The following is a 27,678-nucleotide window of genomic DNA, read 5'->3' as shown; positions in this document are numbered from 1 at the left end:
TCAACTTCTCAAGCTTTCCACCATCCTCTCTATTCACGGTGTAATTCAATCTTATTCCTTGTAACCTTTTAGGTTTTCTTTGTTTTGATTTCATGTGAACTTGATTTCTAGTTAACATAAACGTTAAGGGCAAAGTTTAAAGCCCATTCTTATGTTTGAATAAATTTCGAATTCTATAGTTGTGATTCTAAGTTGCTTTTGTGAGTTTGTTCAATTGATTTTGCTTGATTGATATCTTTTATGTGTTAATCTTATTTAGTTCGAAACATTTAGGATTTGCATATAATTGTTGCAAGATTTAGGTTAACGATTCACCTAATAGTTTTGTAACCCTAAATCGAAAGTAGTGAAGGCTTTGGACAAGAGTCGAAATCAATTGAGGAGGATTGCAAGTAGATGAATTTATTCATACTAGGTTGTTCACTCAAGTTGACATCCTTTCTTTATGCTTATTGCGTTGAACATGTCTTGATTAGCTAACTATTTAGACTTTGATTGCATGTTTAATAGGATTAATTTAGGTGCTTTCACTTAGATTAATTAATTAAGGGAAGTAAAGGGGGGGGGGTGAAATTTGCACCCCCAAATTTACAAACTGCACCCCATTTTATTTTTTTAATAATATATCATCTCCTATCTTTTTAGACTTCCTAAGATACCCTTAAAAAGTCAGAGTTTTTTTTTTTTTTTTCTTTTTGGGTCCTCTCTCTCTCTCTCTCTCTCTCTCACACACACACACACACACCATAGATTGAGTCCACCTCAATCTCCGTCAGCCGGAGCATTCCGCCGGGATATGAAGAATTGCATATCTCCCATCCTTGATTTCGACGCCAAAATTGGATCTCTATTCCTGATCAACGCCTACCCTTCGCCTACAAATCGAACTCTAAGCATGATTTGCCCATATCTCCAAAATCTCAATCTTTTCCGTGAGACTGTATCATGATGTTCTCCTCACGTCTCTAACCAGGTAGGCCAGTGCCACCCCAACCACCTCTCACCAGAAGGGTAAAGGAGATATGGCGACCAAAATTGGGTCGTTTCGGCACAGCTTCGCAGAGAAGAGCAAGGAGAAGCTGCTCTCACGAAAAGGGTACTTCTGATTTCGGGCTCAACAGCTAGGAATGCGGCGATGGGAGAGTCAAGTGCAGCTGGTTTGGGAGAATGTCTGATGGGTTGGTCAACTTTTGCAACAACATTCAGGAGGTTTCTGTTAAACTGTATCAAATGGGCCGCTCCGATACTCGGAAAGCTTACTTCGCCGATGGGCTTGTCGCTGGCGATTGTGTCACTGCTCATATTTTTCAAGGAGCCCCTCAAAGATGCTAGCCAATATTCCATCTAGGTGATTCTCACCATTGTCGTCGTTTTAAAATTCAGCATAGGTATTGTTACTACTCTACTGATCTCAATCTCATTTCTTGTTTCTGTGTGATGTGATTCAGTAGTGATGGTTTTGTTGTCGTTTTGATGGTAAAGGTGCGACGTTGAACAAAGGGTTTAATCATGCTTTGGGGACAATTTCGGCTGGAGGGCTAGCTCTAGGTGTAGCAGAGTTGGCTGTAATGGCCGGAAGTTGGTATGAGGTTGTGATTGTAGTCAATATTTTCATAGCAGGTTAGAGTTTGGATCATTTGATATATGGAAATGGCTGGTTTTGCAGTTGTTCTGTGTTGAATTGACTGTTTTGGGGTCTGTGATGTTAGGTTTTCTTGCTAGCTATATCAAGCTTTATTCGCCAATGAAGACTTATGAATACGGATTTCGGCTGTTCTTGTTGACATACTGTATAGTTTTAGTATCCGGGAGTACATCATCATTTTTCGGAACAGTAATTTATCGATTGATACTTATTGGATTGGGTGCAGTTGTCTGTTTGGTTATATGTATACTTCCCATCTGGGTAGGGGAGGATCTCCACAAGCTAGTGGTGAAAAATTTCAAGGGTCACTACTACAAAAATTCAATCAGACGACGCCTCTCACACAACGCATCATAATTTTCCGTCGTCTGATTGATTTTTATTTTTTTAGACGTCGTTTTTAGAAAATTTGTCGTCTGATATGGACTTGTGAATTAGTTCAGACGGCGTTTAAGAAAAAAAACCGTTGTGTGACGCTTAAAAAATTGAGCGGCAAGTTTCCCACCATGTAAGTGGTGCCGAAACCCAGCTCAAACTCTAAATTTTCCTCCAACATGTATTGATCATACAACGAGAAATAATAAAACTGTGGTCTGATTAATATGTTTGACAGAAGGGAGGGAGATTTTCCATCAGCATTTTTTTCCAACTCCCCTAAGAGGGAAGTCGAATTGATAGGAGACATACCCCAAATTAAAATGGTTGCATTCAGACCACATTTTTATAAAATCCCGTTGTGTGAGTCTTTGTCCAAATTGATAGGACTTGTCGAAATTGATATAGGCCGGGCTTGAAACCCTACACTTGAGCAAAAACGTAATGAAAAACCCAAAGCCCTCCCCACTCTCTCGACAGGGCCTCACCCTCTCTCGACAGAGACTCAAAACCAAAACGCAAAAGCTCCTCACTCTCTCAACAGCGTCTCTCCAAAACCAAAACCTCACTCTCCCAAACCCTCTCTCTTCTTCGACAAACCCCAATCAAAGCTCTTTCTCTTCGACAAACCCCGACCAAAACCATCTCTCCCTCTAGCTAGGTTATTCAATCTGGGAAATAGCGAAGGGAAGAAAACCAACTGGGTAGCCTCTAGCGTTCTTCAGATCTTTCGGCGATGGTGGTTGTTTCTTTTGTCGGTGGTTACAAATTTTGAAAGCAAGTACAGAGGGTTCAGGGCTTACCAATTTTGAAAGCAAACCTAGAGTTGAATCGGAGAGAGAAGACGTCAAACTTCCTGGGCTTCAAAATCGGAGTTCGATTAATTAGGGTTAGGATTTGCGTCGATTTTCGAGAGGCTTCAGGATTTTGATTGCGATTAAGGTTGAGACCACTTTTTGGTAAGTTATTGTATTATGAAATTCAGCTATGGGTAACTGAGCTTTGAATTTTGTGGTTTTAGTATTGGATTCGAACATTGGAGATGTGGATTTGGGATTGAAGGAAAAAATGTCAAAATTATGGCCAGGAAGGTAACTACGAAGGTTTCGATGGTATTCGATAGACATTTTAGCTACTTCTTCTGCTTAGCACTGGATTCCTTGCTGCTAGTTTGGTATTTTCTGCCTTTTGGTTTACGTTTGCAGTCTATTTTTGGAACATTGAAGTTAATTTGGGTTTTTAGTTGTGATTCTGTCAAGAAGTTCAATGGGTATTAGGCTCAAGAGAATGGTGGTCTCCGATGAGAGCCTTGAGTTGCTTTCCAGGTATGGCCAAGAAATTATGGCAGTGAAGGGGAGGGTCTTGCAATATCCACCAGTGTTCAGGCATCGTTTGTAAGAGGTTAGTTTCTCTGGTATTCTGCTCCCCATTTATATATTAACTTTCGAAATATGAATGTTAAGGTTTTGTCTGGATACTGATGACTGAAATCACTTACTAATTGAGGTTTGCGTGAGATTTTGTTTTCCAGGTGTTCTTAAGAAAACTGGAGTTGAGCCACAAGTGGAGAAGATTAGTAAATACGAAAGTGCTAGTGAGCAACTTGCGCTACGACCATGTCCGAAGAAAATTGTGAGATGCTGATAGCATTGCTCGATAACATATATGGGAAATGGCTGGACATAATTTCTTCTACAAGAGGTGCTTTGAGATTTGGTTTTTGGCTAATCTGATATGATCATGTTGTTCAGTTGTTGAAATTTGATGTGAAAGTCATCAGGGGAGTGGTTGTTCTTGAAAGTTTTTTTCCCCCTCTTTATGTGATGATATACAGGAAGCATTTAAGTAATATTGATTCTCTTGCTTGACATGCCCTGGTGGTGATGCCCTTGCTTCTGATTTGTAAGTGCTAGTATATATTATCATAACATATGTGATCCTAAATTATATAATTTGCTTATATGTTGTCAAAAACTGTTGGACTGAAGAATTGTCGATTTGTCTATGTCTGGTTACCCTCATGACTTCATGATTTCAGGATGTGGAGGGAAATCAAACTTTTGGCTGCATCAAAACCGGACATCGAATCAATGTCTGACGTGGCAGCAAGTGGAGGATACTATATGGCAATGGCAGCAGATGCCATTGTTGCAGAAAATTTAACCTTAACTAGTTCCATTGGAGTTGTCACAGGTGAATTTAAATATATTTTATATAATTGACTTGGAAAAAAAAAAACAAAGTTGGTAGGGGTAGGTCTATTAAAAGAGGAAGTTGATTGGATATTATCAATGTGACGTATATTTACCTTGGTAAAAGCACAGGGACAGACACATCTAAATGCATAATAGATATTTGTAATACTCGTGTGGTGTTTTTTATCTGTTAGCCATTAAAAGTCTTCATATATCCTTTCATTTGGTATTCAGATAAGACCTTTAAATTCTGTAAGTGGTCAGTTGTCATATAGTTTTCTATTTGTAGGTAAGTTTAACCTGGGAAAACTGTATAAGAAGATTGGCTTCGACAAGGAAATCATATCAAGGGGAATTTGCAGAGGTTCTTGCAGCTGAACAATGACCCTTTAAGTACATTGTCTTGTTGCATACTCTGTTTTGTGTGATCTCTTTTGTAATCCTGCAAAGAGATAGAATTATTAATTCTCTTTTTCCTTCCTAATTCAGACTAGAGGAAGCTGAACTCTTTGCTAAGTCTGCACAGAATTCGTATAAGCAATTTCAGGACAAGGCAGCTTCTTCCAAATCAATGACTGTATGTTCCAATTGAATCTTCTTTCTAGTTTTAGTCACTTTCTTTTCGCTCTGTTCTACCTGGAATTTAAATATATCCCTTTTGTTACATTGCCAGATAGAAAAAATGGAGGAAGTTGCACAAGGGAGAGTTTGGGCAGGTAAAGATGCAGCTTTAAGGGATTTAGTTAATGCTATTGGTGGACTTTCTCAGGTTGTTGCAATAGCAAAGCTCAAGGCAAATATACCACAAGACACAGAGGTTGGTGACAAAAATCTTATTTCAGTGGCTAGGCATATGCTAGAGATAATAATGAGTTAATGCAGCAAGTTCACTTCATAGTTTCTTTTGTGTTATGATTTTGTGTTTTTTACATGTACTTGTCAGTATGTTTCTGTAAAAAGTTATTTGATTGGTTTTTCCACTTATTCCATGTTACACTAGTGGAACTTGCAAGACCATCCCCTTCACTGCCAAAACTTTTAAGTGGTGTAGGGAGTACTCTGGAGGGAGTTGCTTTCTAGGCATGGCCAAGAAATTCAATGGGTAGCAGGCTCAACAAATTTTGGTATGGCCATGCAGTATATATATAGGTCTGCAAATTGGAGCAGGTGCTTTAAAGAATATAGTGGGGATACCGACTGACGTAAGTATGCGTCCTTTCATCTCATCTGATTAGGAATTTAGTCATTTTTTTTCCTTTTTTGTTATGCCTATGATTCTTGGGCTCCTTCTGAATTTTATTAAAATACCTCAAGTGACTATGCAAGCCAGTGATCTCCTAGATTCATAATATATATATATATATATATATATATATATATATTGAACTTGATATTTCTTAACTAGTGGAAATGTGACAAGTTGAGGAAACTAGAGCCAGACTCTAATCCTATGGAGGGTTGTTGTGTGCAGGTCGGAGAAATATTAATAGTCTGAAAGCAAGCAAGCAAGATATATTAATAGTCTGAAAGCAATGCTGATGTTCCGAGAAAAGCTTCCTGCATTCAATGTGAAGTCTGAGTTCCTGAGAGCTGTTTCTGAAAATCAGGTGTGATAGTTTTTATGAAATTTAGATTCTGTCTTTAATCAGGAACCTATGCAAATCGAACTAGTTTAGGAATTGATAAATTTTGTTTTTACTCCAATGCAAGAAACTTTGCACATTATCTGCATTTATACACATAAAGCTGTTACATTCATAATTAATTAATCTAATTGCAAGTTTCTATAGATGTGATTGACCATTCACTTTATTTCATGGTTCAACGCATATATATAGAATAGTAGGGGTGCAGTAATTTGGTCTAGCATCTTGAAAGGCTTGTGATACTTTTGCTATCTGAGTACTAGACTAGGTAATTCTGTGATATCTCAAAATGGGAGATTCCCTTAAATGCTTTAGTAAATCAAAGACTCTAAAATGCTGAACTAAATGATTTATCTTTGTCTTGTATACAGTAGGTGTTGGTAGTCTCGGGTGAGCAGCAAAGCTAGACTATTGATCCAGATGCAGCTAGAACTACAGAAAGACATCAAAAAGCTCCTAAAAGGCCTATTCGTATTAGTGCTTGGAAGCTTGCAAAGCTAGACTCCAATGATGCCATGAGAGCGGCAAAGCTTGCCAAGCTAGACTCCTTAAGTAAATCTCTAGATGTGTATTGCTAGGAGAGTAGTATTAGATGCACTCCTTTTGTGGATGAAAGATTTTACTTTGCACAATCTACTTGTTGCATGATTTGGATTATAACAATTTCTTCTATATATTGATCAGCTACTCTTACTTTGATCATTTTTTATTTCAGTTCCAGCATATATAATGCATTGAATCATTCTATTAGGACAACAATAACCATAAAAAAACTGTCGTATGTGCACAATAGTCATAATGACCCAAAAATAAAAACTGTCGTCTGAATGTAAAATAGATAATGGATACTTTGAAAAACTGTCGTCTGAATGAAAGTCACACAACGGGCATAAAATAAAGCGACCTCTGAATTGCAATCACACAACAGTTTCTAAAGTCGCCAGTCGTCTGAAGAACAGTCATGCAACAGCTAATGTTGTCGATAGGCTACGGGCATGCTGTCGATCCCTTCACACGACGGTTCCCTACAATCTACCTTCATCAGACGGCGCCTGGATATACGACGGTTAGCATCCATATCAGACGACAACTTTTGCCCGTCATCTGTTTCAATTTCTGTAGTAGTGGGTGTTGCTCCTTCTTGGGAAGGTAGGCCCGGTTTCGCTGATTAAATATGATATAAGCTGCCCAATAGCAATAGCATGATTGATGGTGTCATCGTTTTGTTTTGTTATAGGTGTTGTTAATGGATATCTGCAATGTGTTGAGTACGAGAGAATTCCTTCGAAAATTCTCACATACCAAGCTTCTGATGAACCATTGTATAATGCATATAGAGCCACTATACAATCTTCAACCCAAGAGGAATCAAGAAGGCTGTGATGTTAATTTCATGATAGGTGGACTCAATTTATGGCATGTGTGTATGTGTGTGTGTGAGAGAGAGAGAGAGAGGACCCAAAAAGAAAAAAGAAAACTCTGACTTTTTGAGGGTATCTTAGGAAGTCTAAAAAGATGGGAGATGATATATTATTAAAAAAATAAAATGGGGTGCAGTTTGTAAATTTGGGGGTGCAAATTTCACCCCCCCAAACTAAAATATGGGAAATCGTTTACTTTTAAAGTTTCACATGATCAACTTCTCTCTTATGACTTAGATGATGAACTATAGGATTCTAATTGAAGTCAATCGTATGGATTTGGTTTTGATCTTTGTACCTAACGTTCACCGTATCTTGTACATGTATTTTATATTTTTGTTTTATTTCTTTTCAATTTTTGAATTTCTAATCCTAAAACCCCCTTTGTTGCGTTTTCTTGTATATATTCTTGTTTTATTTTTTTGTAAATTATACTTATAATAATTCTTTATTTGTTTTACAATTACAGGTGTACCCTCAATCCCCTGTTTGAACGATCCCTGTTTACCGCATACTAGCGATGATATTTTACAGGGTTAAGCTGGGTGCTACATTAGCATATCAGTCGACGTTTCAGTCCCTGACTTTTCAATTTCACTTAAAAACTCCCTAAACTCTCTAATTTCACCCAATAAGTCCTTGCTATCAATTCTCCGTTGAAATGTTACGTCCCGTATCTCAATCTACTAGTTTACTAGCCATTTGGACGGTAAACGACAATTACTTTCACCTTTTACTTTGTTTCAATACTTTTAGTGGCCCTAAAAGTTGACTTTTTGTTCAGATCAGTTTTTGAGAAAATTTTCTTCATGAAAGTCGTAGAGGACATTAAACTGAGTCCGTGCATATGTGGTATGCAAAAATTGGAGTTTGTATGCAAAAGTTATAGATGAAAAACTAATGTTACTGATCATGGTAATTTGATTTAAAAAGGAAAGTTACTGTGGCAGGTTTTCATTTCCAGAAACCTACCCACTTGATAACTCTCTCTCTCTCTCTCTCTCTCTCTCTCTCTCTCTCTCTCCTCCCCCAAGCTCTCTTTCCCCCTCCCTTTGGCCTCTCTCGTTTTTCAAGCGTTTCTTTGCCGTCCGGCCATCAATTGATGCTTCACTGGAATTCATAGGACCGCCTCCTTCTCCCACACACGCTCATAGTGGTGGTTCATGGCGATTGTCCGAATAATTGCATATCGAAGCCAAATACGATCACTATAGCAGTTTGACATTTCCGGCGATTTCTTCAAATTCCAGCCACCATCTTCGACGAAACCGGCCATTTTGGAAAGCCCATCCTCCACTAGTGAATCCCTCCAAGTTTCATCATCCAATTTGAGGTGTAAAAGGAGAATCGAAGGATTGAAGATTTCACTGTTCAAAATCGTGTTCTTACGGTTTTGGCCCAATTCCAGCCAACCAAGGCATTTCAGACTCTGTGATATTGAGAAAAGTGTTGGGCTTGTAAACATGCACTTGCAAGTGAAATTTAGTGGCCCAGTTTGAAGTTGTCCATGCTTCAAAACTGTTGGTGGTGCGTGGAGGCGTGTAGGGCAGGATTTCGGCTTCTATTTTTAGTTAGATAAATTACTTGTGAGTTGTAGAATACAAATGTAATTTTGCTGGAAATTGGAGAAGTTTGTTATCGATTGTGAATTTCCAAAGTTTGGAGTTTCGGATGTCAATTTATGAGAATCCGACCTTTCATATTTGTGACGTCCCGAACCCGAATTCACCGGTTTACCAGTCATTTGGACGGTAAACAACTTTTACTTTCACTTTTACTGTCGTTTCAATGCTTTCAGGGGGCCCTAAAAGTTGACTTTTTGTTCGGGTCAAAATTTGAGAAAATTTCCTTCATGAAAGTTGTAGAGGACGTTAAACCGAGCACGTGCATATGTGGTACATAAAAATCGGAGTTCGTATGCGAAAGTTATAAGCAAAATAAGAAAGTTACTGTTTATGTTAGATTGGTATAAATTTGAAAAGTTACTGTAGTCTGGTAACTTTTCTTTCTTTTCTCTCTCCTTCCCCCCGTGCTCTCTCAGTCTCTCTTCTGCAACTCTCTCTTTCTCTCTTCTGCAACCTCCTCTTTCACCACCTATAGGCCACCAAATGGCGAGCTGCGAGCATCGATGGACTCGTCTCCTCCTCCTTATCACGCATGTGGGAGTTGTTTGCGACGATTTGGCCGGAAATGTGGAGATCGAAGCCAACAGTTTTACTGTAGCAATTGGTCAACGCCGATTTCCGGCCACCTCCGGTCATAAAGTCAGGTCCATTAGAAGCGCTTTGAGCCACTCTTCATGCTCACCAAGTTTCAGAACCCAGATCGAAGCATGGAGGAAGAAAGGATAATTGGAAAATTTCACTGTACTTCGGAGTGCTTAATTGTTCGGCCACTTCAAGGTATTTTCTGACTTTGTCACAGTTGAGAAAGTTATTGGAAATGTTGAGATTATGCTGTGGATGAAATTTGGTGGCCGGAGGAGGAGTTGGCCGCCGCATGAACAGTGTCGCCGGAATAGTGCGATGGTGAATAGTGCGGTATGAACAGTGATTTATATTCTGTTTTTTTAAAGCTAGTTAAATCCTATAATTTTTGTAGAGGTTGAATATGTGAATTTGGTTGGAATTGGAGAAGTTTTTAATTGATTATGAATTTCTGGGAATTTAGGATTTCGATTATCGATTTACGAGAATCCGACCGTCGGATATCTCTTGGTTCTGACTTGGAACCTTTAAGATAACGAACTGGTATTAGATGTAAAATTTGGGTTGAATCAGAGAAGAAGTGGCGAGATGATTTATGAGGATTTAATTTTGAGAATCGTATTTAATTGTTGAATAGTTATTCACGGAAAATAATTGTGTACAGGGCGACGTACCGAGCTATTGCTCGACGAAGGAACTCGTATGCATAGTCGCCTAAACAGTACAGTGAGTGGACATTTGTTTTTAAATTAATTCCGCATGCAGTATTATTATTTTCTTCCAATTGAGATTTAATTATGTTTTGAATATTTGAGCGTTGTTTTATCGAGATTTATTTATGGATTACGAGATTAGTATTGAAATTCATTCCCGAGGGCTTTTAGTAGATTTTTGAGATAGTCATTCATGAGTTATTGAGTTGAGGAATGATTTTCGGGAAGTGACTGATTTAGCAAATATTATGAGAATTATGGATTTCGAATATCGATTTTTATGAGGATTCACGAATACGAATGTTTCATCGAATATTTGAGCATGATTGATTTATCGAGATTTATTGAGCTTTGAGCTCCGTACTTATCAGCTTTGAAGTTAGATTGAGTTTTCTTTTCGAAAGCATTTATTGATTTACAGAGTATTTGCTTTTATGCTTTCGAGGACGCTTTCGAGGATTTATTGAGATTTTGAGGTTATTTTCAGTTTCTTGAGGAGGTTATTCAGTTTATTAAGGAGGCCAGTTTTGGCGCATGCATATCTTACCTAGTTGGCAGTCCCTTCTAGGTAATAGTCTGGTTGGCAGTCCCTTCCAGACTACAGTCCGGTTGGCAGTCTCATCTGATGCGTCACCTGGTTGGCAGTCCCTTCCAGATGACATGAGGTAGTTAGTCGGCAGTCCCGTCTACTACCTGTGGTTAGTCAGCAGTCCCGTCTACTACTTGTGTCTAGTTGGCAGTCCCTTCTATCCACCGCCTCCTATTCCAGTTGGCAGTCCCTTCCGATGCGTCATCTGGGTGGCAGTCCCTCCTAGATGGCATGAGATGACTAGACAGCAGTCCTTTCTAGTCATCAAACGAGCCTCATGAAAATGATGTTTTTATAAGGATTGAGGATGAGATTTTAAGAGGTTTCAAGATGTTCTTGTTACGTGATTGAGATTTCAGTAAAGAGGATGATTAAGAGTGTTTTCAAGATTGTTACTGCATGCGAGATTTTAGAGAATAACTTGGGAAAGCATTAAGTTTTACTTATACATTTGAAAGTACTTATTTTTCGTCCACTCACTCTAACGGATTTTAAATGTTTTCCCCTGGGCCCTTCGGTTTTAAATGCCCAGTTTGCAGGCCAGTTTAGCTTGAGGTCGAGCGTACTTGGGGTTGAGGCATAGCTGTCATAGCTTCCGCATTATAAAAGCATCGGTCATTTATCTTGTTTTCTATTCTCTTGTACGCATGTACATTAGATTGCTCTGATAACCTATGAGATTAATATTCTTAAGTATAAGAATTGTTTGTGAAATGGGAGATGTTGTGATATAGGGAGCATGGTGGTTCCAGGAGAATAAGGATGGATGATTTAGAAGTGTAGATGTTTTTCTACAGGTTTTGGGTTGTCCATTTTTAGGGGAAGTTCTGTCAAATTTTTGGTAGAATTTCTTCTAAAGTGGGCCCCGCAGGTTCTCTTCGGATTTCAGGGCGAAATCCGGGGCGGGTCCTGTCAATATTTCCCCTGTTCCGCTATGGAATACTTTAATCAACGGATTGATATTAGTGGTGAAGTTTGGGTTGAATCCAGAAAGAAATGGAGATGTTGGTTTACGTGGGGTTTTCGAATTTTATTTTAGATTCGTATTTAATTGTCGAATTGCGGTTTACAGAATATAATTTTGTACAGGGCGAGGTACCGACCCAACGCTCGACGAGGATCCTTACGCTTGGCCGCGTTAGCTGGATATTATGAGTGGACCTTTGATTTAAATTATGCATGCAAATATTTTTCTGAATTTGATTTATTCATTTATCGTTTCAATTATTGAGCATATATTTTGATCTTGGATTATAAATTGATTTCATAAATGAATTGGTTTCAGATTAGAGTTTTGGCATTGTTTTTCCATATGAATTTTGGATATTAATTTGTTATACTCGGATTTGGATTTATGATTTATGACGATTTTATTTTCTGATATGACTTCCGGAATTAAGTATATCTTTATTCATCAATTTTGAGATTTCTGGAAGAGTTTCGAAAATGGGATTTTCGATGGGACTATATCTATCTATTATTTCTCACTTATTGGTTTATGGATTCGTGAATATATTGACGTGTGGGACACGTTGTTGATTCATTTTTTTTTCTCATGAGATTTTTCAAGTACGGTTGGGAATCGTACTCGTGATTTCATTTGCGATATTTTGGGGAAGCTTTACTTGTTTTTGGTTTTCTATTGTTTTACTCCACCATACCTGGTCCATTTATTTAGTTCTCCTCCTCACGTGGGTGTAGTAGAGCATTATTAGTAATCCTCCCTACTTACTATGTGTTTGTGGGTGAGTTGAGCATAGAGCCTGGAAGGCTCCGACCCGAGCCTGAGCCTAGGAGGCTCCCTTCATTGCATGGTGATATTTTCTTCTCCATATCCTTCTGTTACTTGACTAGTGGGACTTGTCAGATCTTGTTTAACAAGCGGGGCTGGTCTTATTTGCTTGAGTATCGGAGTTTCAGTCTTTTTACTTGGTTGTTTGTGACTAGCGGGGTTAGTCGGTTTTCTTGACTTGAACATCATTTGGATTGTTTTTCCTTAATTATTACATGCATCTTTTAAAGGAATAAACGTGGGAAAATATAAAATCTCTTTTTTTTTTGTATAATTACTTTTTTTTTTGGTCCACTCATGTTATTGTTTTTATGTACTTTCCCCCTGGGCCCTCGGTTTCAAATGCTCAGTCTGCAGAATAGCTGGTTCGACTTAGTAGAATTCGGGGCATAGCATATGCTGCTGTTGTTTTCATATTGCAGGTTAATCGTTGAACCTACTTGTATTTTGAATTCTTTTCCTTTTAGACTGCTCTGATAACCTCTGGGACAATTGTTTTAAAATTTGGAAGATACATTTGTGTATTTGGAATATATTGTATTTCGGTTTTAAGTTGCTTTTGTGAAGTTGTTGTGTTTTTGGGGAGCAAGGTGGCTCCAGGAGATTAAGGATGTTTGTTTAGAAGTGTAAATTTGTTTTAACAGGTTTTGGGTTGTCAACTTTTAGGGAAAGTTTTGCTGAAATTTTCGGTAGTACTTTTCTCAGAAAGTGGGCCCCGCAGGGCCACCTTGGATTTCAGGGTAAGATTTTGAGGCGGGTCATGTCACGAAATCTCGGTTAAATTACTGACGTGACATTCCTTATGCCAAAATGTCTATTCTACCCTCACTTATTTTTTTGGGCTAAATACTGTTTAGTACCTTGTGGTATGGGTCAAACATCGATTCAGTCCCTCGACTTTCAATTTCATCAAAAATAGCCCCACAATATCATCTTCTCATCCAATAGGTCCCTCCGTCGGGATTCCGTCAATTTCAAACGTTAACCTGCTAACATGGCATTCCAACTCAGCAAAAATGGGGGCCTACATGGAAGTCAAATTCCCAAAATGACCCTGGCCAACAAAATGGAAAAATCCAAAATAAACTCCAGACTTTGAGGTTGGGGAGACTCAAACCCACCCCAACACATATGCAAATGAAAGCCCAACCACTGATATGCTCAAAGCAAGCTTATAATTTAACCCTATAAAATGTCATCGTTAGTATATAGTAAATAGGGATCATCCTATTCCGGGGATTGAGGGTACATCTGTCATTGTAAGACAAATAAAGAATTAAAATAAGACAAAGTATATTATTTACAAAAACATAACAAAGTATATACAAATTTATGAAATAAAAGGGGGTTTTAGGTTTAGGTTTTCGAAAAATAAAAGAAAGAAATAAAATTAAGTAAATACAAAAATACAAGTACAAGAATGAAACATAAGAAACAAAGATCAAAACCAAGTTCATAATCAAATTCGATTCAACCCTATAATTGTTCTTCCAAGTCATGAGAAAGAAGTTGATCATGTGAAACATTTGAAGCAAACGATTTCTCATATTTTACTTTCCTTTACTAATTAATCTAAGTGAAAGCACAAAGATCAATCCTATCAAACATGCAATCAAAGTCTAGAAAGCTAGCAAATCAAAACATGTTCAACGCAACAAGCATAAAGAAAGGTTATCAACTTAAGTGCACAACCTAGTATGAAAAAGTTCATCTATTTGCAATCCTTTTCAATTAAATTCGACCTTTGTCCAAAGCCTTTACTACTTTTGATTCAAGTTCACAAAACTATTAGGTGAATCATAAACTTAAATCTAGCACCAATTATATGCAAACCCTAGATGTTTCGAACCATATAAGATAAACACATAAAAGATATCAATCAAGCAAATTTAATTGAACAATCTCACAAGAGCAACTATAGAATCACAATCATAGGAATCGAAATCTTCATTCAATCATAAAATTTCATAATTAAACTTTGTTCAAACATTGTTGTTAACTAGAACATATTCATACGAATCAAACAAGAAAAATCAAAAGTGATTACAAGAAAGAAGGTTGAATTACACCGTGAATAGAGATGGTGATGAAGAACTTGAACGATGAACTAATGAATCTCAAAAGCAAGCTTCAAAACTTCACGGCTTCAAGGTGGATTGTGGAGGGATGCTCACGGCTTCTTCTTCCTTCCTTCTCCTTTGCTTGAAATCGCATAATATACTAGAGAATGGAGAGAGCTTTCACGTTATGGAGAGAGTATGTTCTGAATTGTAAGGTGTCTCGGACGTCTAGAGTAGGGGAGTATATATAGGGAACGGCAAACTTGGTATCCAAGCCGTTTATTCCTCCTTTATTTTCCACGGAATTAATTTAATAGTTCCACATAGCTTCCACCAATGATAATTTGCCAAGTAAGCCCTAGTGTGTTGTCCAACCAATCAAAACTCTCCAAAATGATTCCCTAATATATAGTTGCCAAAATTCCATGAATATATTCATATTTTTCTCTTTTATTTCTGCCAAGATACCTTTAGGGAATATAGGAATGAATTTAGATGCATTTTGAGCTTTTTCTTGATGTCCACACTTCTTCTTTCCTTAAAACTCTCCCTAGAATATCTCTTGGTGTAATCTTTTATTTTCTTCTTGATTTTCACACCAACTTTCTCTCTTTCTCTCGGTATTTCTCGGCAAACACTCCAAGGGTACCTCTTTGCGTCACAAACCCTAAAATCCAATGGGCTTTTATGGGCATTTATCCATTTTGCCGAAAATCCAAGTTAATCTAGAGAGTTCTTGGGCCATGTAGCGTCACCTTCAAGCCTTGATAATCTCCAATGCCATTTCTTCATTATTTCGGTCGAGCTTCTTGGTTAGCTTCAGAATGTTGCTTGATACACTTTCCTCTTTTGCACAGGGTTTCCTGGTTAGAACAGGAAAGCTTATTTCTGAATATATTGTAAACAGACCACTTGCATGGGATCGGTATATTGTAAATAGAAATAACATATTTTGGGTGTTTTAGTAGGAATCAAAAATGCATTCGAATCATCTGCTTCTGGAGGAGCCGATAAGGATGGCTTCGATTCTGGAGGCGTCCAAGGCTGTGAGATTCTCAATCCCTAATTCGATTTTGGTGGTGGATCTAAGACTGGTACCAATTCGAATTGATTTGTGGTTTGGTTTGTTTTTGCAGAGTTTTTTTCCTGCAATGACGAAGATTGTGGGGACGCTAGGGCCGAAATCCCGATCTGTGGAGGTCATCTCTTCTTGCCTTGATACGCTTAAAAGCAAGCATATAATTTAACCTATAATTTAACCCTGCAAAATGTAATTTTTAGTATATGGTAAGTAGGGATCGTTCTAGCCGGGGATTAAGGGTACACTTGTAATTGTAAAAACAAATAAAGAATTAATAAAAGTAAAAAGTATTATATTTACAAAATTATATACAAAAGAAACAAGTAATCGAGAATGGGGGATTTAGAATTAAAAACTAAATAAATAAAATAAAGAAAAAGTAAAAACATATATACAAGGGTCCACGAAAGGAACAAAGATCAAAACAACATTCATATGCATGAAATCCATTCACAATTCCTATATATGAGAAAGAAGTTGACCATGTGAAACGTTAGAAAGCAAAAGATTTCCCATTTTTTACTTTCCTTGAATAATTAATCTAAGTGAAAGCACCTAAATCAATCATATTGAACATGCAATCATAGTCTAGAAAGCTAGCTAGTCAATAACACATTCAACGCATTAAGAACAAAGAAAGGATGTCAACCAAAGTGCACAACCTAGTTATGAATAAGTTCACCTATTTGCAATCCCCCTTAATTGATTTCGACTTTTGTCCAAAGCCTTCACTACTTAAATCTAGCTCCGATTACATGCATATATCCTAAGTTGGCCACCAAAGAACACATACATATAAAAGTTTTCTATAATCCAAAATCAATCAAGCAATCTCACATAAGCAACATATAAATCAACATATAAAAATCACAATTTTATTTCAAAACATATAAACGGGCTTTAAACTTTGCCCTTAACGTCATGTTAACTAGAAATCATAACTCTACAAATCAAACAAAGGAAACAAAAGAAAAAGATGAAATACACCGTGAAGGATGAATGATGAAGCCTTGAGACGAAGAACTTGAAGATCCTTGAAAGCAAGCAATCTTCTAGGGACGACACAAGGGTGGATGATGGCTAGGATCTTGATGTATGGCATGACTTCTTCTCCTCCTTGGTTGAGATGCAGAGCTTCTAAAGACTAGAGAATGGAGAGAATTATTCAAATGTTTATTTTCTGAGGGCCGGGAGAGGTGTGTTGTGTGGTGTAGCATAGGGGGGTTTATATAGGGGAAGACAAGGCTTCATGAATTTAATTTCTAAGGAATTTTCTGGTTGCACCACACAGCTCCAACCAATGAATTAAAGCACGTCAGCTTTGCCATGTCACTCAACCAACCAAAAAGCCCCAAAATCAATCCATAATCTTTCCAAATATATTATTGATGATTTTTCCAAGATTTAATCTGATTTTATTCACCATTTTCGGCCAAATATCTAGGCATGAACCTAGACATTGTATCCGGACTCATTTTGGACATTTTCTCCCTTAAATCTCTCTATGGCTTTATCCTTAATGTCCTCCCCTTGATTTTCTCTTGATTTTCACATTAAAATTGCAGATTTTATTCTCTAATTTCAGCCAACATATCTTGAGGGAATTGAGGAACGAATCTGGACTTGTTTTGAACATTTTCTTCCTTGAAATTCTCCCTTGATATTCTCAACGTAATCTCCTTGATTTCCCATGCAAAAATCAGATTTAATCTCCCAAAATATCTCTCACGTCATCATCTGGTCTCCTAATGCCTTCAGGTTTCCTAGCCTTATCAGGATTCCTGCGTTGACTGGGATTCATAGTCGGACCAGGAAAACTCCATTTCTTCATTTCAGCTCCATTTATTCCAAGGTACCTAGAAAATAGAAAATTTTATTAAAATTACTAAAAATAGAAACTTTCTAAAGATGGAAACTTTCCTAAACAAGAATGATTTATTTAAGGAAATAACTAAGTAAATATGAGGAAATAACATTTAAAACGTCGCATTAAAATGCTTCTATCATGCCTCAATGCTGGAATGTCTGGTATGTAATTTTCGATTGCTTTTGTTTGGTTTGGATGAGTGATTGGGGGTTTTGATGGATTGAATATGTGTGGATTGCAATGGCCCGAATCGATTTCTCGTGGGGCGACCCGGAGTATCACCAGGAGACTTTGGACAATCTCCAGGCGGCTGTTAAGAGCACTAAGAAGCTTTGCTCGGTACCAATTTGATGTGGATATGATGAACTGTTTGAATTTCATGCATGGTTTTGTTTTTGTTTTTATTGCTATGGAAATGTCAAGAACAGAAAAAGAAAAATATGAGAATGAAGGCCTTCATTTTTGTCTGCGCATTCCTTTTTTGTTGAACCAAGATATTGGGTCAATCTTCTACTTCTCTTTTGTTTGTTTGTTTAATTTTTAGTTTTTGAGCGTCTTCCAAGTGTTGTTTGAATACCAAAAGATACAAAGTTGTGTTGTTTGATCAGCATTTTGGATTTAGCCATGAAAGACCCAGAAACCAACTACCCCATCTCCCTCTCCACCCACCTCCTTACTTCCCTCTCTTCGGAAATCCCGCTCGTCCAAACCTTCAAGGGCCGACCTCCAGGCCCAGCTCACTGACTTTGCCGACTTCCCCACCTCCACCTCCAAACCTCTTGCCCTCGACCTCCTCTTATCCGTCTCCCACACCCTCTGCGACGCCGTTTCGCTTGCTTGACGCTACCAGAGCCCCGATTTTTCTGACGGCAAGCTCCTGACTCAGAGCGACGATGATGACAAAGTGCTTTTAAAAAAACTATTATACAGATACATATACATGTTATTTCTATTTGCAATATACCGATCCCATGCAAGTGGTCTGGTGGTTGGGGCTTTCATTTGCATATGTGTTGGGGTGGGTTTGAGTCTCCCCAACCTCAAAGTCTGGAGTTTATTTTGAATTTTTCATATCTGGTTGGTCAGGGTCATTTTGGGAATTTGACTTCCATATGGGCCCTATTGGATGAGAAGATGATATTATGGGGGGTTTTTGATAAAATTGAAAATTGAGGGACTGAATCGATGTTTGGCCCATACCACAGCGTACTAAACAGTATTTAATCCTATGTTTTTTTTATATATTTATTTATTTATTTTTCTCTCTTTTTTTCTTCTTTTTTTTCTTTTTTTTTTCTTTTTACATATTCTTCTTCTAGCTCTCTCCTCCTCCTCTGTTCATCTCCGTCTTCTTCTTCCAAAAACAAACTCAGCTCTCTCTCCATCTCCAAACCTTCAATAAAGAAGAGAGAGTCAGAATTTTCAGATCTCAAACACCCACCTTCTTCTTCAACATGATCACCCTCCATTAAGTTTTCATATAATTCCACATCTGCCCCTCCAGATCCTCCATTTTTTTTTACTCAAGAAGACCAATTCAGGAGAATAACAAGAGACCCAGAAAGCATAGACGCCATGAACGAATTCTCAGGTCACCTAAAGCTCCGATTATAGCTTCAAGCCCTTCAGCAAATCAGACCCAATGTCTTCATCTTCTTCTTCAAAGCCCACAGCTTTCGATCTCAGATCCACTGGACCCTTCTCCAGAGCAACTCGCACCTCTAATTCCCTCAATGGGTCCTTCTCCGACAATGGCTACCCGATCTCGGGAGCCCCGAAAGCGTAAGCCTTTGAGAGCATCTTCGGCAGCTCGGCCAGGTTCTCCAGCAATTTCAAAGCTCGCGGATTCCGGCCCGGTTTTCAACAAGCCGGTTTACGACGACGTTGCAGGTCTAAAGAGCTCTGCTGCGAACAACATTTTCTCCTCAATGGTGACGTCGCCATCGCCGCCGCGGGCTAGTGATAGCAGTAGTGGGTTTGATGACCTTGTTACCTGGGTTTGGAGCTAGTAGCGGCCCCCAAACTGAAAAGTACTGTTGCTTTCTCTCATTGTTATATGTGTTAGTCGAATTGGATTCCTTTACATGTACGGCTGGCATTCTGGGCCAAAGGAACCGAACCGCCATAATTTCGAACCTGTCTGAACCAATTTGGGCCGAAAACTAGGCAGACCGACTTTCGGCTTGGCTCAGCCATACCGTATGGCTGTCTTCGGCTCGGCTACGGTACTAACATCTACATACCGTCAGTATACCATACCGACCGTATGTATGTGTATTACCGAATAAATCCCAAAATATAGCAAGAGGCAAGGTTCGAACTCCTGCACAAAATCTCCGCTCCCAACCACTGAAGCACGAGCTGTCCTCAATAATATATGTATAAATACTATATTTATTATATCTTTATCTCCAACATACCAATAATTCTGAAAATAGATAAAATGTAAGAGGGCTTATTCGAACCTCCCACCTCTAACAAAACAACTCAACTCTTCACCACTGGACCAAGAGCTACTTTCGATATGGTATCTACAAACTTTATATTTATAACTTCATATACAATATAAATAAACCAAAACAAACCGAGAGGATTCATTAGATTCGTAGTCATCTCTTTCATCCTCTTCTTTCTTCTATTTCTTTCGTCTCTTATTTTTCCCCTTCACCATTATCATCATCATATCACCAACAACATAATCAAATCCTTATCATCAGCATCATCAATCCTTATCAATAATCCCATTAACATAATAATTGGTTGTTTGCGACTGGAATATAATCAACACAGCAATTGGTTGTCTGCAACTGGAATATATATAATCAATCAGGCTTTTCTCTAATCTATCTACTCCTTAATCTTCGTCCTCTAATCAGTCTATAATACATGGTACCCAACTTCAATTTTAGATTGTCATCCCAATTGTCTCGTTTGTTTTCCAGAAATTTATTCTCTCTCCAGGTAGCATCATCAGATCATCCTTCTCTTCTCCTCCAGATTTCTTCTCTGGGTTTTCATGTGGTTACCAAATACCAACCGATAGCAAACCGAGATCTCGATTACCGACTACTTGGTATACCGATTATATCGGACGGTAACAGTTTCAAAATTTGGCAACCGACGGAGGTCGGTTCGGCAGCAGTTGACTAGAAAATGCTTCGGTTTAGTACCGAATCCAACCCTATTTACATGTACATGATGATTTTTTTGTTTTGGGCAGTACTAGTGTGGAGGTGGAATTGATGGTTAGTTATGTGAATGTTGGAATGTATATTGTGCCTTTCATGGGCTACGTGTGGTTGGATTATATCGGAACAGGAGTTGGGTTTATTTTTGGAGAGAGAGAGAGATGGGTTTGATTTTGGAAGAAGAAGACAGAGATAAACAGAGGAGGATAGAGTTGGAAGAAGAAGAGGTTAAAAAAAAGAAGAAAAAAAGAGAGAGAGAGAAAAAATAAATAAATTTAAAAGAAAAAAGGGAGAATATCACAAATGGTCACTCAACTTTTACCTATTCAACACTTTGGTCACTCACTTTTTAAATATATCACTTTGGTCACTCAACTTAAACTCTATTATTTACTTTAGTCACTTCATTAATTTTTTTCATTAACAAAAAATTATTTGCCACAATATTAATGATATTTTTGTCCAACCAATTATAAAAAATTGAGAAATATGTATTAGAATGATTGGGAGAAGTGATCAAAGTGAGATAAAATGCCCTTTGGGTGACTAAAGTGATTGACAGTGTAATAGTTGAGTGACCAAAGTGATATATTTGAAACTTCAGTGACTAAAGTGTCGAATGAGTCATAGTTGAGTGACCATTTGTGGAATTCTCTCAAGAAAAAATTAAGTGAGGGTATAATAGACATTCTGGCGTGTAAGGAATGCCACATCAGCAATTTAACAGAGATTTTGAAAGAGAATTGACTGCAAGGAACGATTGGGTGAAATTGGAGAGTTTTGGGAGTTTTTAAGTGAAATTGAAAGGTCAGGAACTGAAACGTTGACTCCCTATAAGTATAGGGAGTGAACAGTATTTTATCCATAATTATAACAACATATCGGAAAATGGGATAGATCCAACAATCGGATCTTTCTGAATCGAAAATTGAATTTTTGAAACTTCAGAAATTCCTATCGATCCCAAAATGCATCATATGGCTACCAAATTAACCCACATGTCCGGAACGTCAAGCTCTATCCGAATCATCAAACCAGAAACCCTGAAGTGCCGGTCGCGCCGTCACCTCTAACCCCGAATTGGATATGAAATTTCATCATCATGATCCTCTCATCATCCCCAACAACTTTCTCAACTAACACAAAGTCTAATTTTAAGCGTAGAACCCGGAATTTACCTCAAAAGGATTTGGGGCCAAAATCACTCAAATCCGAAACTCGTATTCCTCAACTTGAATTGAGATGTGAAACTTGGTGGGTTTGTAGAGCATTGGAAGACGAACAAAGCTTAGTTAGTCTCAACATCCAATTTGGCCAGAGTTGGCCAGAATTTCAAAAATACACTGGAAAAGGATCTTACCTTCTTTTCTTCAATTTGTCATGTATGGTGAACTAGAGGATGTAAAGCTTATACGGTTGGAAAGATGGTTCGAAGAAGAAGAGAATGGGACCGGTTTCATGGCATAAGGTGGGCTAAACTCGTTTTAAGATCCTCTACAATTTTTCAGAATGAAGTTTCCTCAAAAACTAACTCAAACAAAAAGTCAACTTTTGATCCCCTGAATGATCGAAATGAAGGTAAAAAGTGAATATAATTGTCGTTTATAGTCCAAATTACTAGTAAACTAGTAAATTTGGTTACGGTATATAACACTTCAGGAATTAATGTCTTATGCAATTTACGTAGTCTGCTTCTGGTGTCTCATACGGAAGTAAGTTTATTGAGAAACCACTCCACTAAGAAGCATATTTTGAGAAAAAAGAATATTTCAATTGAAAAAGTTGTCAAGTAAAAAGTTTGTTTAATATGTATTATGATTTTTCTTTTTTCTTTTGAAGAGAACGACAACGGGTTATATTAATTGAAACTTAGGAGTACATGAAGCAATGCAAAGTTGCAAACGCATCAAAAGAAAAGTAATGGCACAAAACAAGATGCACAAACACATCTAAAATTGAAGAGTAACTAGAACATGACTAAATGTCGAAAGGCATCGAACTGCACTGCATATGTTATTTGAGTAGTGCAAATGTAGTAGTAACCGTGACGGGGATCATAACTGTAGCCAGGGAGGTACACTCCAATAGAATTTCCAATACCAGAGCGAGCTGAAACTCTGAGAGAACAAAGGCGACCAAGGGTGTCAAAAACTTAGGTAAGCAATTGAACTCTTAAGAACATGAACTAGGAAAACGAGATCATAACCCAAAAATGAACTGGAGACCGCTACTCAAGCATAAGCCTCCTGGATGCCAAATGCGAACCCAATATTCTTTTTTTAATTTTTTTTTTATAGACCACAATATAAATCCTCACCTCACCCCTAATGTTAGTGAGATTTGAACACATGACCTCTACGATATTAGTATAATGAAATCACAAAAAATTAAAAAAGAAAAACGAACCTATCATTAAATATATACTAAAATTATTAAGAATCCATTTAATGACAGTCATTTATATGCAAGGGAAAAATAAATAATTTAAGGATATTGATGTATAAGGCTCTAGATTCGATCGGAAAGTTTAAGATATTTATATATTGATTGATATATTTTTTTGGGGTCGTGACCACTTACCCCATTTTAGCCCAAAAATTGCCCACTTACTCCACCAAGAGTTTTTTGACCTCATTTACCCAATCTAACCTATAGTGACAGTTTTGCCCCCTATTAAACTCTATCCTCTCAAACTCTCTCTCACACACACTCTCTCTCTCTGCCGCGCCCCACCTCCGGCTTCGCTCTCTCTCTCTCTCTCTATCTCTCTATGCCATGGTTGCTCCGGAAGCTTCGGGCCACCACCTCCATCAAGTCTCCACCGCCATAAGAGAAGATAGGAGCACTGCATCCTGATTCGACCTCAACCTCCGAGCGCCGCCGTCCCCCGAACCATACTCTCTCCCCCCCCCCCCCCAGACTCTCTCTCTCTCTGCCATGGCTGCTCCGGCGCTCCACCTTCCTATTCGGGCCAACAACTCAATCGATCCGGCGGATTCTGGGCCATCTAGTCTCTGTTTCTCGATCCGGATCTTGGCCGGGTCTTAACTGGGGAACCCACAGCGACGAAGACGTACGGTGGTTGAGGTTGAGGTCGGTGGTCCGGTCCCATCAACCTTGTTTCGCTAACTCTTCCCATCTCGACGAAGACGATGACGATCCGACCAATCTTGCACTGGCCTCACACTCGGTGGGTGCCCAGAGCAATTTCTGGGTGCCCATATCACTTTTTTTTTTTTTTGTATACTATGAGCTCCGAGAATGGGAAAGGAAAAAAAAAGCGAACGTGTACAATTGAACATATAAATTGATCAATTGTGTCTTTAGTGTATTCATTTTGGTTCACTTGAGGGCAATAATATGAGTATTGGGGGCAGTAATATAGTTACTGGGGGCAATAATATGATTACTGGGGGGCAATAATATGATCAATTGTGCATGTAGTGTATTCATTTTGGTTTTGGGAGTTTATACAATTCACTGGAGGGCAATAATATGATTATTGGGAGACAATAATATGATTATTGGAAGACAATAATATGAGTATTGGGGGGCAATAATATGATTACTGGGGGCAGTAATATGATTACTAGGGGGCAATAATAGCCGGATTCCTGATTCCTGTCATCGGTCGCGGGATTTCGGTTACCGGTTCCCGGAATCCAGTCAACGGTCGCCGGAATCAGGTCACCGGTCGCCGGAGACCGCACCGGCCACTGGTCACCGGAGCACAGCAAGGTGGAGGATGACTTCTCTCTCTAAGTGAGAAAGAAGGAGAGGGCAAAAAAGTCTCAAAAAAAAAAAAATTAATTGGGTAAAGGGGAAATAATCCCTTAGAGTATTTTGGGTAAATGGGGTTAAAAAACAGTTGGTGAAGCAAGTGGGCAATTTTTAGCCTAAAATCGGGCAAATGATCATTTCCCCTATTTTTTTTTTTTACATATCTCATTTATTTTTAGAGCTCTTTTACATTTTGAGATTCAGCAACTCTAAATTGAAATAATTTATAAAAATGAATTGCTTGCTATGTTTAATGTTTACAGAAATTTTTTTGTAAATTTTATTGGTAACAATTTTGTATTTTGTATGGACCCCCCCCCCCCCCCTGATTATAAATCCTGGTTCCGCCCCTGCCAACATACCACGACTCACCAACTGCGAACCCAAGATTGAGTGAGCCTAAGAACAAAATCCACACAGCCAACAAAAGACAAGTATTATTTCTTCTATGTGTTCCATTAGTTATTAATTATATATTTGTTGGGCCTAAATGATTTTAAGAAAAGACATTATCTTATACATTTGAAGATGTTATTATTTTAGTACACTGCTCGAGTTGAGATTGAAAAATTTATCATCTAACTGAGGTTTAATTTAGGGGAGTGTGCAAGGAGAGTGAAATGCACACTCCCTATTTTACAATCTACACTCCATTTCTTTTTTCTTTAGTATCATAACTCATAAGTTTTATTCTTTTAGAGTGTGGATTACAAACATGTGATGTTCAGATATTAAAAAAAATGAAAATTGAGTGTAGATTGTAAAATGGGGAGTGTGAATATTGTGTTTGCAACTTTGCTATTTCTTCTTTAATTATGAATTTTCCAGCCATCCACGTTCAATATTTTTTTTTTTTAGATTAAGAATAAAACTTATTAATTATTGAAAAATATTATACTATTGGAAGGATCAATGACCAATTGTGATAACAATACCACTACTCACAGTTTGATTATCATTTGTACTTATGATACTATAGTTGCTAGCAATGTCGACTTTTGCTCTGCTAGGGTTTCTTTTGCCCTAGCCAGCTAATTGATCGAGATTTGTGACGTGATGGTGGAGGAGAGAGTGATGGCTCCTCCTACGCTATCAAAGGAGGCCATTGTGAGCCTTGATGGAGGAGATGATGCTATCCAAGACTCATTTTTCTACCTATGTGTTGTCCAAGAAGGTAGTGATGATACTGTCATTCTCGGCGGCGATCTCCAATGTCTGGGGATTAAAGAGTTTAGATCCGGCAAGAGGAGGAGGATACCTTTGTCTTACAATTTAAGGAAAGGGAGGTGAAGAATCAGGTCCTTGCTAGGGGTCCATTATTCTACAATAACTCTATGTTGCTGCTAGCTGACTATGACGACATCTCTGCTCTCGATGTGGCACCGCTATACCTGCTTGAGGTTCGAGTGGCAGTAAAGGGGTTGCGCATTTCTATGCACAATGAGAAGGCCTTAACCCTAATTGGACGAGCGTTGGGGTCCTTCGTTAGGGTTGATTATGGGGCGATGCAGCGTTAAGGATATCTGTGTGGTACAGGACATTTGGTGGAGGATTTGGGCGAGGTAGACATACGAATTCTCGCCGACGATCTCGTTGTTGGTTTAGCTCCAGTATGAAAAATGTCACGGGCTGTGTTCGGCTTGTGGCTTCTTCGGGCATGGACGGGATATATGTGATGGAAGATTGGAGGTGGAGGCGCAAGTTTTGGCAGTGTCGAACCACGGGCTAGTGACGGACCAAGAGAATGTCTCGATGCTAAATTTGCCAGTTCTTATGGCGTCTGTGGACATTATGGAGCAGGAGATGGTGCATTGGCGGCTCTTGGAGTGTCAGACGCTATTAGTGCGCCGGAACATGATGGAAAGTTGGTACTGGGATTGGGTTCGGCGGCTGTGAGAAGGGTAGCCTTGGCTATGGAAAATCAAAGGTGAAACCCTAACTTTGAATTAGGTTGACTACTGGGTTGATTGGGCTAGGGCTGCATGGCTATGCAAGGCCGGATTTCAATGCTGATGGGGACAACTTTGAGGGTTTTGGGCCAACAGGAAGACATCCACCCTTGGGTGTGAAAAAGAAGGTTTTTTAAGCCTAGTTTGGCACTTATACCTCGGGAATTTGAACTTGGTGAATTTGTGGAGGTCTCGATTTCTACGATACCAGTTCCAAAGAAAAAGGGTCGTCCTTCTGGACAACGGATTAAGCGTACTCCAGAAGCTAAGAATGATGAAGGCAATAATGCAGGTGCGAATATAAGCTCCAACTTGCAAGGGAATGAGCTGTCTATTGTTTGAATTGTTTTGATTAAGGTCTTAAGCCTGTGTGAGCGTGAAAGTTTCTATGAGTCTGCTATGACGTTTCTAGTTTCTTACTTATACAACAATTGCGTGACTGGCAAGTGAAGCCTAGTTGAATGATTTCTTTCCGAAGGAGGCGAAGTTTTGTCATGTTTGGATAAGCTTGCTTAAATATGAGCCTCCTAATGATGTTAATTAGTTTGCTTTAGCTTTAATTTTGTTGCCAGAATTGGTATATAAGTTTTGTAAGCTATGGTCAATTGGCTGTTGATTATTGAATAACAATCAACTTCTATTAAAAAAAAAAATGAGACTATGATTAATGATGATGTACATGAGCTCAAAAGCATCAAAGCCCTAATCACCTTAACCACCCAACAATCGATCAATTTTGATAAAAATTTCATATCTTTATTTCCTTCTCAGTAAATCATTTTTGCTTCAGTTGTGAACTCATTATAGAACGTGCCATGTTTTGCTCCCAATATTTCTTGCTAAGGATACTAGGAATATGAATGTTTCTCATGTATTTTCATGAATTTATTTATTTAAAAAATTAAAAACTCATGAATTCAATATGTTTTTATAGTTTGCAGAACTTATTGTAAATCTATGCATTAGTTTTTTCAATTAAAATATTTTTTTTTTTAATCAGGAAAATATATATTCATTGCAAGCCAAAATAGGCAGTTACATACCCTTCCGCTGTCATTAAACATAGACAGACAAGAAGCTAGTGGTAGTACCCATGCACAAGTGGTTCGTACATATAGCCCTACTCATTATACAATCAAATACGTAGAGATAGCGGGGACCCTCCTTTGG

At 38.3% G+C, this 27,678-nt stretch overlaps 1 protein-coding gene, 2 long non-coding RNA genes and 1 pseudogene across 4 annotated transcripts; all 4 read left to right on the top strand.

The window, feature by feature from the left end:
- The first annotated feature begins 1,022 nt into the window (after positions 1-1,022).
- On the top strand, positions 1,023-7,244 carry LOC121051239 (annotated as a pseudogene).
- Positions 3,656-5,025, top strand: LOC112187698. The gene is made up of 5 exons (XR_002931166.2): positions 3,656-3,922; positions 4,059-4,213; positions 4,505-4,608; positions 4,705-4,792; positions 4,889-5,025. It is a non-coding gene; the product is annotated as an uncharacterized LOC112187698 (long non-coding RNA).
- LOC112187699 lies at positions 5,269-6,266 on the top strand. Of its 2 annotated transcripts, none has more exons than XR_005807353.1 (3): positions 5,269-5,417; positions 5,687-5,822; positions 6,236-6,266. It is a non-coding gene; the product is annotated as an uncharacterized LOC112187699 (long non-coding RNA). The 2 variants fall into 2 exon arrangements; XR_002931169.2 differs by having other exon boundaries at positions 6,233-6,266.
- A 2,059-nt stretch (positions 7,245-9,303) lies between the features above and the next one.
- On the top strand, positions 9,304-15,890 carry LOC121051238. The gene is made up of 4 exons (XM_040513402.1): positions 9,304-9,684; positions 10,154-10,215; positions 15,612-15,689; positions 15,780-15,890. Exons 1-4 carry the CDS (start codon positions 9,582-9,584, stop codon positions 15,888-15,890), a joined length of 354 nt encoding a protein of 117 aa, XP_040369336.1. The 5' UTR covers positions 9,304-9,581.
- Positions 15,891-27,678: the final 11,788 nt, after the last annotated feature.

The sequence above is a fragment of the Rosa chinensis genome, chromosome 2 (assembly GCF_002994745.2).
Source record: "Rosa chinensis cultivar Old Blush chromosome 2, RchiOBHm-V2, whole genome shotgun sequence".
NCBI lineage: Eukaryota > Viridiplantae > Streptophyta > Magnoliopsida > Rosales > Rosaceae > Rosa > Rosa chinensis.
Note: the sequence above shows the minus strand (reverse complement) of the source record. Positions and strands in the feature narration are given on the sequence as shown.

What these genes read in the sequence shown, in the direction of transcription:
- LOC121051238 (XM_040513402.1), top strand. Translation starts at nt 9,582, where the DNA reads ATGCTCACCAAGTTTCAGAACCCAGATCGAAGCATGGAGGAAGAAAGG. An exon ending in ATAGTCGCCTAAACAGTACA is followed by an intron (nt 10,216 to 15,611) that starts GTGAGTGGACAT and finishes GTGTTTTAGTAG; the next exon opens with GAATCAAAAATGCATTCGAA. An exon ending in TTCTGGAGGCGTCCAAGGCT is followed by an intron (nt 15,690 to 15,779) that starts GTGAGATTCTCA and finishes TTGTTTTTGCAG; the next exon opens with AGTTTTTTTCCTGCAATGAC.